The sequence below is a fragment of the Triticum urartu genome, chromosome 7A (assembly GCF_056163025.1).
Source record: "Triticum urartu cultivar PI428250 chromosome 7A, HENAU_Tu73, whole genome shotgun sequence".
In the NCBI taxonomy this organism is placed as follows: domain Eukaryota; kingdom Viridiplantae; phylum Streptophyta; class Magnoliopsida; order Poales; family Poaceae; genus Triticum; species Triticum urartu.
Genome location: NC_141879.1, coordinates 303,141,043 through 303,155,064, shown reverse-complemented (window position 1 = coordinate 303,155,064; position 14,022 = coordinate 303,141,043). Strand labels below are relative to the sequence as shown.

General features: G+C 47.9%; 2 protein-coding genes across 2 annotated transcripts; one reads left to right on the top strand and one right to left on the bottom strand.

Annotated features, from left to right (window-relative positions):
* The first annotated feature begins 419 nt into the window (after positions 1 to 419).
* Positions 420 to 8,742, top strand: LOC125521021 (Ribosomal protein L23/L15e family protein). Its single transcript, XM_048686073.2, has 2 exons — positions 420 to 1,128; positions 8,370 to 8,742. The coding sequence occupies exons 1-2, from the start codon at positions 536 to 538 to the stop codon at positions 8,455 to 8,457; spliced, it is 681 nt and encodes a 226-aa protein (XP_048542030.1). The 5' UTR covers positions 420 to 535; the 3' UTR covers positions 8,458 to 8,742.
* A 2,785-nt stretch (positions 8,743 to 11,527) lies between these two features.
* On the bottom strand, positions 11,528 to 13,024 carry LOC147959381 (uncharacterized). Its single transcript, XM_087532263.1, has 4 exons — positions 12,894 to 13,024; positions 12,551 to 12,815; positions 11,919 to 12,431; positions 11,528 to 11,809 (listed from the first exon to the last, which is right to left on the bottom strand). Exons 1-4 carry the CDS (start codon positions 13,022 to 13,024, stop codon positions 11,528 to 11,530), a joined length of 1,191 nt encoding a protein of 396 aa, XP_087388389.1.
* Between the last annotated feature and the right edge of the window lie 998 nt (positions 13,025 to 14,022).

Genomic DNA, 14,022 nt, shown 5'->3' with positions numbered 1-14,022 from the left:
CCGGAAATGTTTCAGAGAGAAAACCGAGCCGGAGGGTGCTGAAAATGTTCCGGCTTGATGTTTTACTTCGAAAGCTTGATAAACATTTTAAACATTTTTTCAAATGCTTGATTAACATTTTTTCCATACACAGGAGAAACATTTTCTCTATACACATTTATTATTTTTCAAATACTTGGTTACCATTTGTTACAAATGTTTTTATGTAGATTTGTTTGTTAATATATTTATTTATAACGTTTGGAAGTGTATAAATAACAAAAGTAAAAGAGTAAAGCAGAAAACAAAAACTAAGAACGTGAAAAAGAAACAATAAAATGTGGCTGTGGCCTCCCGTGCGCTTGGGCCCGCCCAATGCCGCGAATGCTTGCTTGTGGGCATTTTTGGTCGCTACAGCCGAACCAAGCCCAATAGTCCCTCTTGTCCCGAGTCCTTCGCCTGAGCCGCTGAACCCGAACCGAACCATTTTCACTCTCTAAACCCTACGCCCTCCTCCGCCGCCGCATCCGGCCACCCTTCGCCGCCGCATCCGGCCATGGGTAGCAGGCTGGGCCGCCGCGTGCTCCACTTCGCCAACCTCCCCATCAAGCTCATGCTCCCCCCGGCCCCCCTGACCTCCGTCCAGGAGTTCGCTGTGAGGACCGTCCCCTCCGCCTCCAAGGTCGACATCCGCCGCTGCCTCGAGTCCGTCTACGGCTTCAACATCGCCGAAGTCCGCACCCTCAACATGGAGGGCAAGAAGCACCGCCGGGGACCCTTCCTCGCCGCCAAGCCAGACTACAAGAAGGCCTACGTCACTCTTCAGGCCCCGCTCTCCGTTTCCCCCGACATCTTCCCCATCGGCGCGATCCTCGGGGAGAGGGAGCGGAAGGCCAGCGCAGCCGCGGCGAGGAGGAAGGTTGTGGAAGGGGCAGAGGTCGAGGGGGAGAGGGAGGGGAAGGGGAAACATTGGATGGAGGACGAGAGGGAGGGCTTCTCCAGGGCTGGATGCGGCAAGATCGTGTATGGAAACCCTGGGAGGCTGGGGAACAAGAGGAGGGGACGTGCCAGGGCGAATGAGCAAGCTGACGAGAAGGGGGGAAACTTCCCGTGGAACGGGATGGGGCTGGCTACCGAGAAACCTGCTAGGTGAGGACTCTGGATCTCTCTATCTTTCTTGATCAAGTCATTATGCACAGCTCGTTTCAATAAGACAATGTACTATTATTCTGTCAGTGCGAAAGAGGAGAATTTCTAGGCTTTTCTACCGTCAGAGAACAATTCTGGTGCTTCGTTAGTCTAGAGGAAATCAGGATGGTAATGGTAGAGGCAGTGCCAAATGCCTGTGCACTTACTTACTATGTTGCGGTCATAGAGTTATGCACTCGGATGAGGTTTTCTAATTCATACTGTTGAGTAGTTATGCGCTACTCAAACTTCCGCAGCTTCTTCGATGATTTCGCCCTATGGCTCAACGGTATGATGAACAATCTAGCAGTACCTGGTGATTAGCTGCAGGAAGAAGCCTCGGAGAAATTTCTCTGGGCTGTCTCGCCGCACTACTCACATGTCGCCCTCTACATAGACCCCGTTCGACCACTCTGCACTCTCCATCGAGGAGCTGACGAGATGGTTCAACACGGCAGAGGTATGACACAGGCTGGATGGATCTAGCCAGGGCGGCAACTGCCTAGTGCTAGCTGAGGAGCAGTAGGTTGTGCGATAGTATAGATACAACCAAGGCGGGTTCTCTGGCAGCAGCAACACCTCAGGCAACAATAGCTCTTGCCGTGGTGGTGGTGGTGGTGGAGGGTGCTCCCGAGCTAAGTTCAGCGGCGGACGCAAAAGCCAAGGTCAGCCGAGAAGCGGCGGCCGCGAGAAGTGTCGCTATTGTGGAAAGCTAGGCCACTGGGCAAGTGATTGCCGCAAGAAGCAGGAGGAGGCTCACCTGGTGTAGGCCGACGAAGTCAACGCTGCTGCTGCTGCAGGAGTGCACAACACACCTTGCCACCACAGCACAAAGTCCTGCCATGGTAGCGGAATCGCCCAAAGCATTGCAATGACAACATCCTTATCAGCAGTCATCGCGGTAGGAAATCCTGCCATGGCATGGCTTTTGCCCCGAAAGGCTGCAATGGTAGCAATTGTGCCCAATGTTGCCATTGCAGCAACTCCATTCCAGCTGCCATGGCAGAGTACGAGCGCGTCTTCCTCAATGAAGAGTGAGCTTGCATCAAGCTTCGGCATGCCTCTGGTGACGTTGATGTACCCTGGTACCTTGACGCCGGTGTGTCAAACCAAATGACTGTCAACGCTTCTGTCTTCGTTGGACCACATGAAACAGTACGGTGATGGGCACGGTGAAGTTCGGCGAGGACTCTGTGGTGGAGGAATGTAGACAAGGCATTATCTTGTTCGCCGCGACGGGTAGCCACCACCGTGAATTAAAGAACGTGTATTGAATTTCCCGCCTGGAGAGCAACATCGTCAACATTGGGCAGTTTGACGAGATTGGATACTCGACGCACGTGGAGCATGACGGTGCACGGCCCGCAAAAGAACCTCCTCGCCAAGGTAAAGCGTCCCCTCAGCACATGTACACCATTCGTCTTTGACCAATGGGGAAGCTGGGATTGGCTGTGAGGAGCAGACCTACCCGCAAGCACATCCTTCGCACGTCACCATCAAGTAAGTACTTGGCGCCCAACACACCCTAGGAGACGCACCAGATGTCGCGGAGGACCAGGGAGAGGTGCCTGGCATGATAACAGATCCTGGCAGAACGTGTCATGTTATTAGAGCATCTTCAACAGCCGCGCTTCGCTCCGCGCGCTAAAAACTAGTTTGCCGCGCGCCGTTCGCCTGGTTTTGCGCGGCCGCTAGCGCTGGCTCCAACAGCGGCGCTAAAATGCAGCGCGCGCGACTCGCACAAACAACATATACTCCCTTCGTTCCTAAATATTTGTCTTTCTAGAGATTTCAACAAGTGACTACATGCGGAGCAAAATGAGTGAATCTACACTCTAAAATAAGTCTATATACATCCGTATGTGGTAGTCCATTTGAAATCTCTAAAGAGACATATTTAGGAACGGAGGGAGTACATTTCAAATAGAAGCAAAAATGATCAAACTAAACAAAAATAAATCAACAATAAATAGTTCAATTTCGTTATTACAACCCAAACAAATAGTTTATCGTTCAGTACAACAAATAGTGCAATAAACACAACAAATAGTTCATGAACAATACAATGTCGAACGCAGAAATCATGCTCTTTGTCGTCCATGCCATGCCCACCACTCAATGAGATCCTTCTGAAGATCATTGTGCGCTGCGGGACGCCGAATGGCATGATAGGAGGCAACAAAACGGGCCAACCTTTCAGCCCTCCGTCGCATTCGCACGGGATGTCCCAAGAGCTCATACTGTGAGTAGTCTAAATCTTGGCCACGCTCATTCTCGATGATCATGTTGTGCATGATCACACAAGCGTGCATGATGTACCAAAGCATTTTTTGATCCCAAAATCTAGCCGGTCCTCTCACAAGCAAATTGGGCTTGCAAAATCCCAAGAGCTCTCTCCACATCTTTTCTAGCCGCCGCTTGAGCATTGTGGAAATCAAGATTTTTCTTACCTTCCGGCTTTTTCAACGGCTTCACGAAGGTTTGCCACTTTGGATAGATGCCATCCGCTAGATAATAGCCATAGTTGTATGTACGGCCATTTGCTACAAACTGCACCGGTGGCAACTCAGCATTTGTAATCTTATTCATCAGTGGTGACCGGTTGACAACATTGATGTCATTCAAAGATCCAGGCATTCCAAAGAATGCATGCCAAATCCAAGTCTCTTGATCGGCCACCGCTTCAAGGATTATAGTGGAACCCTTTTTTTGGCCGTGGAATTGCCCATGCCATGCCTTTGGACAATTCTTCCAACTCCAAAGCATGCAATCTATTGAGCCAAGCATGCCAGGAAAGCCGCGAGCTTTGTTCATCGCCAATAGCCTTGCGGCGTCTTCAGCATTGGGAGTTCTCAAATACTCCTCGCCAAACACTTGCACAATTCCGACTGCGAAGCGCTTGACACACATGATGGCTTGGCTCTCACCCATAGCCAAGTGATCATCAACTAGATCAGCCGGGATACCGTATGCCAACATACGCAAAGCGGCTGTCACCTTCTGAAAGGTGCTATGCCCGAGCTCTCCGGCGGCATTCCTCTGCTAAAAAAACCGGTCATGGCTCGCTAGTTTCTCTGCAATGCGCCTGAACAAGTCGGTGCTCATCCTAAACCGGCGATGAAAATACGACTCCGGGTATGTGGGATTCTCCACGAAATAGTGCCTCATCAATCTGTTATGGGCATCGATCCTATCTCTCCAAATTTTCTGCCGACCCATAACCGAACCACCGTGCTTCGGTTTATTGATATGCATAGCTAGGATCATTGCAAGATCCTCCTCCTCTTCCATATCAAATTCTTCTTCGGAAGAATCATACGACGAACTCATCTACAATGTTCAATACTATGCTATAAAAACTACAATCAACATGCACCAAATTCACGAAGTTTGAGCAATACATACCTTGTAGGCGTTTTGTCGAACACCTTGCGGGCGCCGAGCGGCAGCGAGCGCTCGGGCGCTGTTTGTCGGAGGACGGACGCGCGCGAGGGGCGGCGGCTTCGGCGCGGGGATAGGCCAGGGAAGCACCGGAACGGTCGCCGGGTGGCGCGGCTGGATGGGGGGTGGGAGTTGCGAGCGAGCGCGGGAGAGTCCAGCGCGCGGGAGCGGGCGCAGCAAATAAGCGGCGCGCGATTGAGTTTCGGCCCGCGCGCTGAACTACATATGCCGTGCGCGCTGTTTTTGCGCGCCCGCTGGAGCAACTATACCGGTTGCGCGCGTGCTAAAACGGGCAATTTTGCGGCGCGGCGCTAGTTTGGCGCGGCTGTTGGAGATGCTCTTAGAAAAGGTTGCTATGGCACTCGTTTCATGCGGAAGCGCTGCTGTTGATCGGTTTCGCCCGAGAATGCTGCCATGGCAGCACCGGCGACAGTGACTGCCGCGACTATTGCCACGACAACAAGAAGCGGTTCCACGGCAACCCTTTGGCCCTAACTGGTTAATACGGTAGACCTTGACACGACAACCCTTTCTCCCCAACTGGTTAACATGGTAGACCTCGACTCGGCGAATTTATCTTTTGGCATGCCACCCTCGTCGTCGCCGGCAAGTATGCACTTGATGACCATGCGCTCATGACGGTATTGTGCAACCCAATATGCAGTTCAGCGACAAAATCCTGCCGGATGATGGAGAGCTGCACCTCGTGGCCGAGCAGCACGCGGCCTAACTACACGCCTTGGATGAGGAGACAACGTCCATTGAGGAAAACCGCGTGGCTCCTCATCGACCTCCCTTCTAGCCTTGGTCCCATAGGCCTGAAGTGGGTGTACAAGGTACGGTGGCTCCTCATCGAGCTCCCTTCCAGCCTTGGTCCCATAGGCTTGAAGTGGGTGTACAAGGTCAAGACACGAAAACGGTGCGGTGCTCCGGCACAAGGCGCACCTTGTGGCAAAGGGTTATGTGTTGTGCCAGCGGGTGGACCATGATGAAGTGTTCGCCCTTGTCGCTCGTCTCGAGTCTGTGCCGCTTTTGCTAGCTCTGGCAACGCGCGCCGGCTGGGGCGTGCACCAAAAGGACGTAAAGTCCGCCTTCCTCAACGACAAACTTGAGGAGGAGGTTACGTCGCACAATGTTGGGATACACCATTTTCGGACAAGAGAGGAAAGTGCTACACCTTGACAAGGCTCTATGCACTGAAGCAAGCACCACGTGCTTGGAACCAAAAGTTCGATCGTGTCCGTTATCACTCTGTTTCGAGCGGAGCGCCGGAGAGCGCGCCGTCCAGGTTCGCGGCGGCAGCACCACGTCTCGTCTGCTTGTGGTGTCTGTGTCATCATTGGCTTCGACGTCGGGGGAAATCGAGCACTTCAAAATGGGTGACCTCAGTACCTTGAGTTTTTACCTGTGGATCAAGGTGTGCTAGTCCCTCTTACGCCATCGGCTATGTCTCGTGCTTCATGGAGGCACCGACCACCCAAAACATTGCTGCGGTGAAGAGTGCTGCGCTATGTCGCCAGCACGCCGAACTGGGGTTGTCACTACTCTTGAGGGGAGCGGGGACGACTACCTCGTCTGCTATAGCGACAACGTCATGATCGGTGATCTTGACACTCGTCTGAGCTGAGCACCGTTGTTCTTCTATGCCAACAATGTTAACAGCTGGCAGTCACTCAAGTAGAATGTGGTGCCTCTCTCCTCGTGCGAAGCAGAGTACTTAGCTGCCACTGTAGCGGCGTGCTAAGGAATTTCACTCACTTCGTTCCTCAATAAACTGAAGGAGGAGCCAGCCTGCGATCAACTCTACATTGACAACTAATCCGCCATCTCATTTGCTAAAAATCCAGTTTTCCACAAGCGAAGCAATCACATTTCCACTGCATTCAGGAATGCGGAGAGACCATGAAGGTTGGTTTGCAGTTTGTTGGCACCAACGGACAGCTCGCCGACATTCTCACTCAAGCTCTTGGGCATGTGCACTTCGTGGAGCTTCGTGCAAAGATCGGCATGGTCAAAGTTACAATGGCACATGCTTTAGGGGGTGATATTGTTGGGATAAACCCCATGGCCTGTCACATTATTTTCCTTCTGTTTTCCCCTTTCACATACAATAACATAGGGGTCGTCACGGGTTTGTTTGTGAGCTAGTCTAGCGGCGCCAGGAGCTGCGCGAGGTGATTCTTGAGTTGTGAGATGGCACGACTCACATGAGGGGCAAAATCGCTTCACTCTTGGTCTTTTCTGTTAGAGTTTGTTAGCCACAAATAAGCAATGGCAAGAATCAGAAAAGCTGTGAGATGGTAGGACTCGTGAAGGGCAAAATCACTTCACTCTCGGTCTTTTCTGTTGGAGTATGTTAGCCACAAATAAGCAATGGCAAGAATCAGAAGAGCTGCGGAAGTTTGAGCAGTGCTAAACCACTTGTGTCATTGTCTTCCTCGAGCCATCTCTCTCTTGCGCGTGTGTTTGTCAGGAAGCAAATAGGGTGCTGATACATTCACACATGAGTGCACTGGCGTGTCCATGAAATACTGAAGTGCACACTCATTTTCTTGCTGGAAATGGAGGTAATATTGGTATTTTTGGCTAAAGAAATGGTGCAAAGTGGAGATTTTGTGTTCTGGCGTACCTCGTACCTGTGTGGTTGGTATTTACAGAAAAAAATTAATAGGTTCTGGATTGAATTATTCTTTTATGAGGGTACTAAGAGAAAATATAACATTTTGTTTGTACGGTTTGTTATTTTGACCAAGCTAATATTGCACACAATTAGGTCTCTTTGGTTGCTCACTTGTTATGACCTATGATCATGCTGTTCGATCATACCTGTTTTTTCTTGGTGTGACTTTAGGTTAAATATATCTATATGAAAAACATTAACCTTAATTTTGCAAGCGAACACATAATCAATTAATGACAAAAGTCTTCTCTCCAGTCAGGGGGCAAACTGGAATTTGTATCGAGAGATAGGATTTCTGGAGACGAAAATGGTGTTACACTTGGTTGACTTGTGGCTTGAATATTTGAATACGAAACAGTAACCTTTGTTGTGCAAGTAAACTCGTAACTACTCCCTCCGTATCAAAATATAAGACGTTTTTGCAGCAAAAACATCTTATATCTTGGTACAGAGGTAGTAATTAATCACAACAACCCCCAGTGAGGAGTCAAAACTAGAATTGGTATCGACCAATTATTTCTGGAGAGTGCCTATATGTTCTGCAAGGAGAATCATGCCCTGTGTGTGGGCACTAAGTTGTTGATAATATCAAACAGTGATTTGCATTAGCATGAATTAAGGACTGGTGACAAAAATCTCCACATGAATAAAAAAACTTATCTCCACATGATTGGTCTTTGATTATATCAATCAGTGATTTGCATTAGTATGAATTAAGGACTGGTGATAAAAATCTTGTCCCATGTTGAAGCAAAAAATGGAAATAATAGAGCATTGATCATTATTTAGGAATATGAGAGAGTTACTACACTGCCCCAAAAAAAGAAGAGTAACTACACAAGATTGCAACGAACCTATCACATGACATGGTACTTGTTTTTTTAGATGGAAAAACATGGTCGTGTGATATGATCGAAGGGTAGGACTAAAAGAAAAACACTAATTTTCTGTTGTTTCCTATTTGAGTTTAGTTATACTAATTGGCTATTTCCTTTCTACGAAATTAGAAAGATATATGTACATACCTTGCTTTTATGTTACAGTGAAGTCCATGCTAATACATACTTTATTCTTTTATCAGGAAAAGACACTATCCTCCCAAGGCACAGGGAGGCATGGTCTTGAAGCAGAGATCACACAGGGGATCAGCGCTGCGTGGAGAGAGTTGAGTTGTCGTCGCCTCAACCATGAGAGAGCACCGCGCCATGAAACGCGATGCAGTACGTGGATCCATGACTAATCCGCCAGATCCATGCCGTTTTGCAGTCACACAATAAAGATGTGTTAATTTAGTATTTATAATTGGCTTTGGTTCCCTTTTACTTTGCTGTTAAATCGTGTAGTGATTTCAGTCTCTCATGCACATGGCTGGTCACACTGTAAGAGCATTTCCTTGTCTAGATTTGATTGTCTTTATGTCCATATAAGCGATGGTATGGGTCACACTGAGAACATATCCTGTGCTCCCGACGAACTCGTGCACCAGGTGCTCCGGTCCAACCTCAGCCATTGGATTAAAAAAAGAGGGACATGATGAGGGGCAAGGGGAGCTGAACGTATCCTGTGCTCCCGACGAACTCATGCACCAGGTGCCCCAATCCAACAATACGGACCTTGAAGTCTAGATGAACTCTGCCTTGCACTGTCTTCTCTACTATGCCTGTCTTCTCACGTGTGCTCTTGTATCGACTTATGTAGCTGTTGCATGATTGTTCATTGTTCAGCAGTTATAACTCTATAATAAGTATTAAGTATGAGAGAAACAACTTTATAAATAACTGTTGTGATGATATCTTGTTCTGAAACTGAACTAAAGATCTCTGAACACATTTTTTTGAATGCTTCCATGCAAGAACATCACTGTATTTCATATTGGAGCATCACAAGCATGCACATGAACTTTACAACAGACACCCCTCTGAACAATGAAAAATGGTACATACTATTTTTTGGGGCAAGTGTTTACATGGTGCCAAAAATCCCTGAACTTGTGTGGCCTGAAAATATGTATGGAGATAATCTTCATATGTATCACTGCTCCTATGAACAACTGCTATGAACAATCGTTATTGGGAATCAAAGGATGGTGTCTGAGTGTCTCTTCGCCTCTGAGTAGGCATTGTCACCGTCGCCAAAGAAGTTCCTGAAATCTTCACCGGAACCATTGCTACTGGAGTCTGGTAGAAAAGAAGAGAAATATAGTTAGACTGCATCAACAATACCAATTCATGTACACATAGAGACCGGGACATTCAGGTCTAGTTTTCTGCGATGCTGAGCATACCGGAAGTAAAACGTAACTGAATTTTTAAAAATACAGAGCAAAATTATAGTACATGACAGAGACTGCATCAGCTATTGTTCTCTCATCAGCTATTACTCATATACACATCAAGACAAGGGTGTTCAAAATCAAGTGTTCTGCAATGCTGAGCCTATTTGGATTAAAACACAACTGTTTTTCTTTAATACAGTGCATTCTGTGAAAACTAAATAGATCACCTCCGTGTTGAACTGCACACACTCCTGGCTAACACAACGACCTCGCCTACTTCTCGGAGATGGGTGCGGTAACTTGTCCCATGGCGGGTTCAAGTGAACCACATAGCGGAAACTCTGTTGAGAGGTGAAACAAAGCTCTGGTCTGCTCCTAGATTTTTTTTCAAAACTATAATATATTTTATAGCATTTTCGGAAACTATAGCATGATTTTCATAAAAATCAAAAGCAGTAGCCTGTCGGCCATCTCTTGGCCGAAATAGGACTTTTCGGCCACAGTTAGGCCGAAGTGAACTTTTCGGCCATCTCTTGGCCGAAGTGGTGGGGTCCTGACCGAAAAGGCACTTTTTGGTCAAGTCTAGGCCGAAATAGACTTTTTGGTCAAGCCTAGGCCGAAAAGTACTTTTTGGTCTCGTGTAGGCCGAAGTTGCATGGCTCATACATTATGCTGAAATGTATTTTCTCGCCACCCGTTTCCCGCCATTCGTTTCCCGCCAACCCCTTCCCGCCATATGTTTCCGCCACCCGTTTCCCGCCAACCCCTTCCCGCCATCCGTTTCCCGCCAACCCCTTCCCGCCATATGTTCCCGCCACCCGTTTCCCGCCAACCCCTTCCCGCCATCCGTTTCCCGCCAACCCCTTCCCGCCATATGTTCCTGCCACCCGTTTCCCGCCAACCCCTTCCCGCCTTATTTTCCCGCCATACTGCAGTTATTCTTTCCCGCCATACTGCAGTTATTCTTTCCCGCCATTTTCTCCTCTGTATCTATAAAATCCCCTTCCGGTGGAGGTGGATAAGCATTCCAGTGTAGTGTAGTCGAGATGTCCCATTATCCATTCGATCGTAGTTTTCACCCTTAGATGAGCAGCACTCTGCTGAGTCTAGCTACCGATTTCAGGATGGACAATAGGATAGTTCCATGGGACGAACTCACCGGTAGTGACACCATAATGAATGAGTTGGCTCACGAATTACGTAGGTCCGGGTGGCCTGAAAGGACCTATGAGGAGGTACGTAAAGAACTTCTTAGGTTGCATGAAAGGTGGAAGAAGGTGGTGGAGCCGAAGAGTGAAACTTTCAAAAGGACTGCAGAAAAGCATCCATTTTTATGGACTGAGGAGAGCGAGGACGACGATGATATCTTCATGCCGCCGCTTCCGGGTTCTACATCGTCGAAGGGCAAGAGTTCTGCATCGTCCAAAGGCAAGAGTTCTGCATCCTCGAAGGGCAAGAGTTCTGCATCGACCAAGGGCAAGAGTTCTGCATCGACGGAGGGCAAGAGGACCGCATCGTCGAAGGGCAAGAGGGCTGCATCAACGGAGGATGACGATGATGACTTCATGTAGTATGTAAGATGTATTCCCGTTGTACCGTTTCATTCATATGTATTTGCATTATTAGTTTGTATTGTATTATTATAGGGCATTATGTTCTATCTGAATTTCATTTTGTAGTATGTAAGATGTATTGCATAAGTTCAGCCGCACCGTTTAATTCAGACGTACTTGTATCTTAATTATCGGTTGTAGTCTATTCGGAAATGTAACTGGAATAAGAATGCGAAGTAATAGTAATATGTCTCTCGCATACATAAAACAATATATGTCTCCTGATCAGATAGAAGCAAGTGTGATAGTAACACATACATGAAGCATGTCTCATACATAAATACTGACACACAGCTGCGAATAGTCTGAAACTAACATAGATAATGAGTCATACATAGATAGATAAGCATATCACTGCGGGGGACGACGACGAGTCTGGGTCTTCCTCGGGCGAGGACCAGAAGGCAATAAGCGCTGAGGCGGTGGACGAGGCTCGCGATAACCACGACCATAGTTAACCTTGTCTGTCACGGTCTGTGTCTCCTGTGTCGGTGGTGGTGGTGGAGTGTGAAACACTGTCTGCGAGAAGCCATAAATGTTTGTAGCTCGGTCATCATCCTCGCGGTCGCCCTCAAAGTACGAAGCACCACCACTAAGGATCGGTGACTGCTCTGAATGCATGAACGGTTGCGACTGGTTGCGGCTAGCGGTAAAGTAAAACATGTAAAATTGATACAAATGCATGAACGAAGCACCACTAGTAAGCATCAGTGACTGCTGAGAATGCAAGAACGATTACTACACTGTTCAAAAGAATGTAGTGAGTAGTGTTACCTAGTTCCATCTGCTGATGCCAGTAGGCGCTCCCTAGCTGTGAAGGAGGTGGCTGATGCCAGGAAGAGCTCCCTGGCTGTGAAGGAGGTGGCTCATGCCAAGAAGAGCTCCCTGGCTGTGAAGGAGGTGGCTCATGCCAGGAAGAGCTCCCTGGCTGTGAAGGAGGTGGCTCATGCCAGGAAGAGCTCCCTGGCTGTGAAGGATGAGGTTCTGCACGATGCACAGAGGGTCGTGGTTCTGAACGGTGCACAAAGGGTCGTGGTTCTGAATGCTGTACAGAGGGACGTGGCGGACGATGTGCTGGAGAAGGAAGTGCAACATCCGAAGTCCGTCTACACGTAACAGCTGCGTAAATCCCGCGTAGCTTGTCATCAAGACGCCTCAACCATGAGACGCCCTCTCGCGGTGGGATAGTTTCTCCCCTCTGAAAGCGCCGCATTAAAGCGGAAACCTCCTCTCGCGTCTGTACTGTCAAGTCACCCTGTACACAAAGAGTTAACCAATTATATCCTCGTTGTATGATAGACACCACGAATAGACAACCAAGCGAATATGTCCAGATTAACAAAAGACTTAACATATGAGAACCAAGGCATTTACCGTGTGGTGTCTGGTTCCCACAACAGAGGCAGTTGGGTACATATCGCTGGTGAGAGGGGCTTCGATCTGATCAGGAGCAGCTAATGGAACCAAGTAGATCCTCGTTGTATGCCGGTAACGCTGCAGATACAACCCGAACATTTCCCAGTTAAAGGGCCGAACCTCACCCCAGATATTTGTCGCAGCGGTAGTCCATTCGTCAACGTAAGGGGTAATGCTCTTAAGCCAATAAGCCATGGACTTGTTTCCTCCTAGGCGACTGTCCCTGAGACTGACATGCACGATACATGATTAGGTATATTATGAATGCAGAGCTGACAACTAAAATAGTATTAGTACTTACTTGTGCACGTGTTCTGGCAAGTGTGGAATATCTGGAATCTCAGGCTCTTGATATAGACCGAACTGTCTCATCACCCTATGAAGAGACATCTCCTCAACCGTCACGTCGAACACCAACTTGGCCTTGGTCATCCAAAAGTGCCGATCTCTAGTGCACAATCCAGAAATCCCAATTGGGTACCTCGATGATATAGCCTGAGGCGAGTATGGCTCCCAAATAACTTGATCCTCGTGCAAACTATCAAACTGCGCCATGAAGGACGGGTAGCATCCCCTAACCTGAGTATGCGCAAACTGTCTCTGTGCATGACAACAAATAAACATTAGTAATACTATTGAATGGTAAGAAATAATTGAATTAATTGTTACTTAATATAAAAGTACCTCTCGCCGTGCCCAAACAGATCCCATGGTAGGTAAGTCGCCGATAGCAGGCACATAAGTCCCAGCTAAGTCCTCCAAACCAAAAGGTTTATCAACGTAGACATAGGGTTGTCCAATAGGGAATCTCTCGTATGACCAGAGCTGCAACAATAATGGACATCCAACAAGACTAGATTTTCTAGACTTCAACAATAATGGACATCCAATAATGGACATCTCGCCTGTCTAGGTGTTGAGCACTGCCTCTTTTAAATAGTATGGGGACACGAAGGAGATAGCATCCAACTCAATCTGGCCACAGGCAGCCAACACATGAGAGTAAGGTAGGTGCAATAACTTCGGTTTGTTGCATGTACACTCACACGTTGGATAAAATTCCGTTCCAATTTTTACCTCATGTGTCTTCACCTCATTTCCAGAACCAAAACCATCGGTAGGAAGCTGAACCTCATACCTCCTTTCTTGATTCCCTATGAGTCTAACAGTGTGCTTCTTTGCTTTCTCTATCTTCTTTGCCATGTATTCCATGACACGGCTACAATAAGGTGTGTTCTGATTATCTTCAATATGCTTCTTTGCTAACTCGTGCCTTTCTCTGAAATATCTCAAAGTACCATGGAATACAGCCTCCACAATAGCTGTGAGTGGCAATGCTCTATTCCCTCTCAGCACAAAGTTATACACCTCTGCAAGATTGGTTGTCATGTGGCCATACCTATCTCCATGTGTGTCATGCAGCAAAGACC

What these genes read in the sequence shown, in the direction of transcription:
- LOC125521021 (XM_048686073.2), top strand. Translation starts at nt 536, where the DNA reads ATGGGTAGCAGGCTGGGCCGCCGCGTGCTCCACTTCGCCAACCTCCCC. An exon ending in GCTACCGAGAAACCTGCTAG is followed by an intron (nt 1,129 to 8,369) that starts GTGAGGACTCTG and finishes TTCTTTTATCAG; the next exon opens with GAAAAGACACTATCCTCCCA.
- LOC147959381 (XM_087532263.1), bottom strand. Translation starts at nt 13,024, where the DNA reads ATGACCAAGGCCAAGTTGGTGTTCGACGTGACGGTTGAGGAGATGTCT. An exon ending in TTGCCAGAACACGTGCACAA is followed by an intron (nt 12,816 to 12,893) that starts GTAAGTACTAAT and finishes TGTCAGTCTCAG; the next exon opens with GGACAGTCGCCTAGGAGGAA. An exon ending in ACTACATTCTTTTGAACAGT is followed by an intron (nt 11,810 to 11,918) that starts GTAGTAATCGTT and finishes AGCCGCAACCAG; the next exon opens with TCGCAACCGTTCATGCATTC.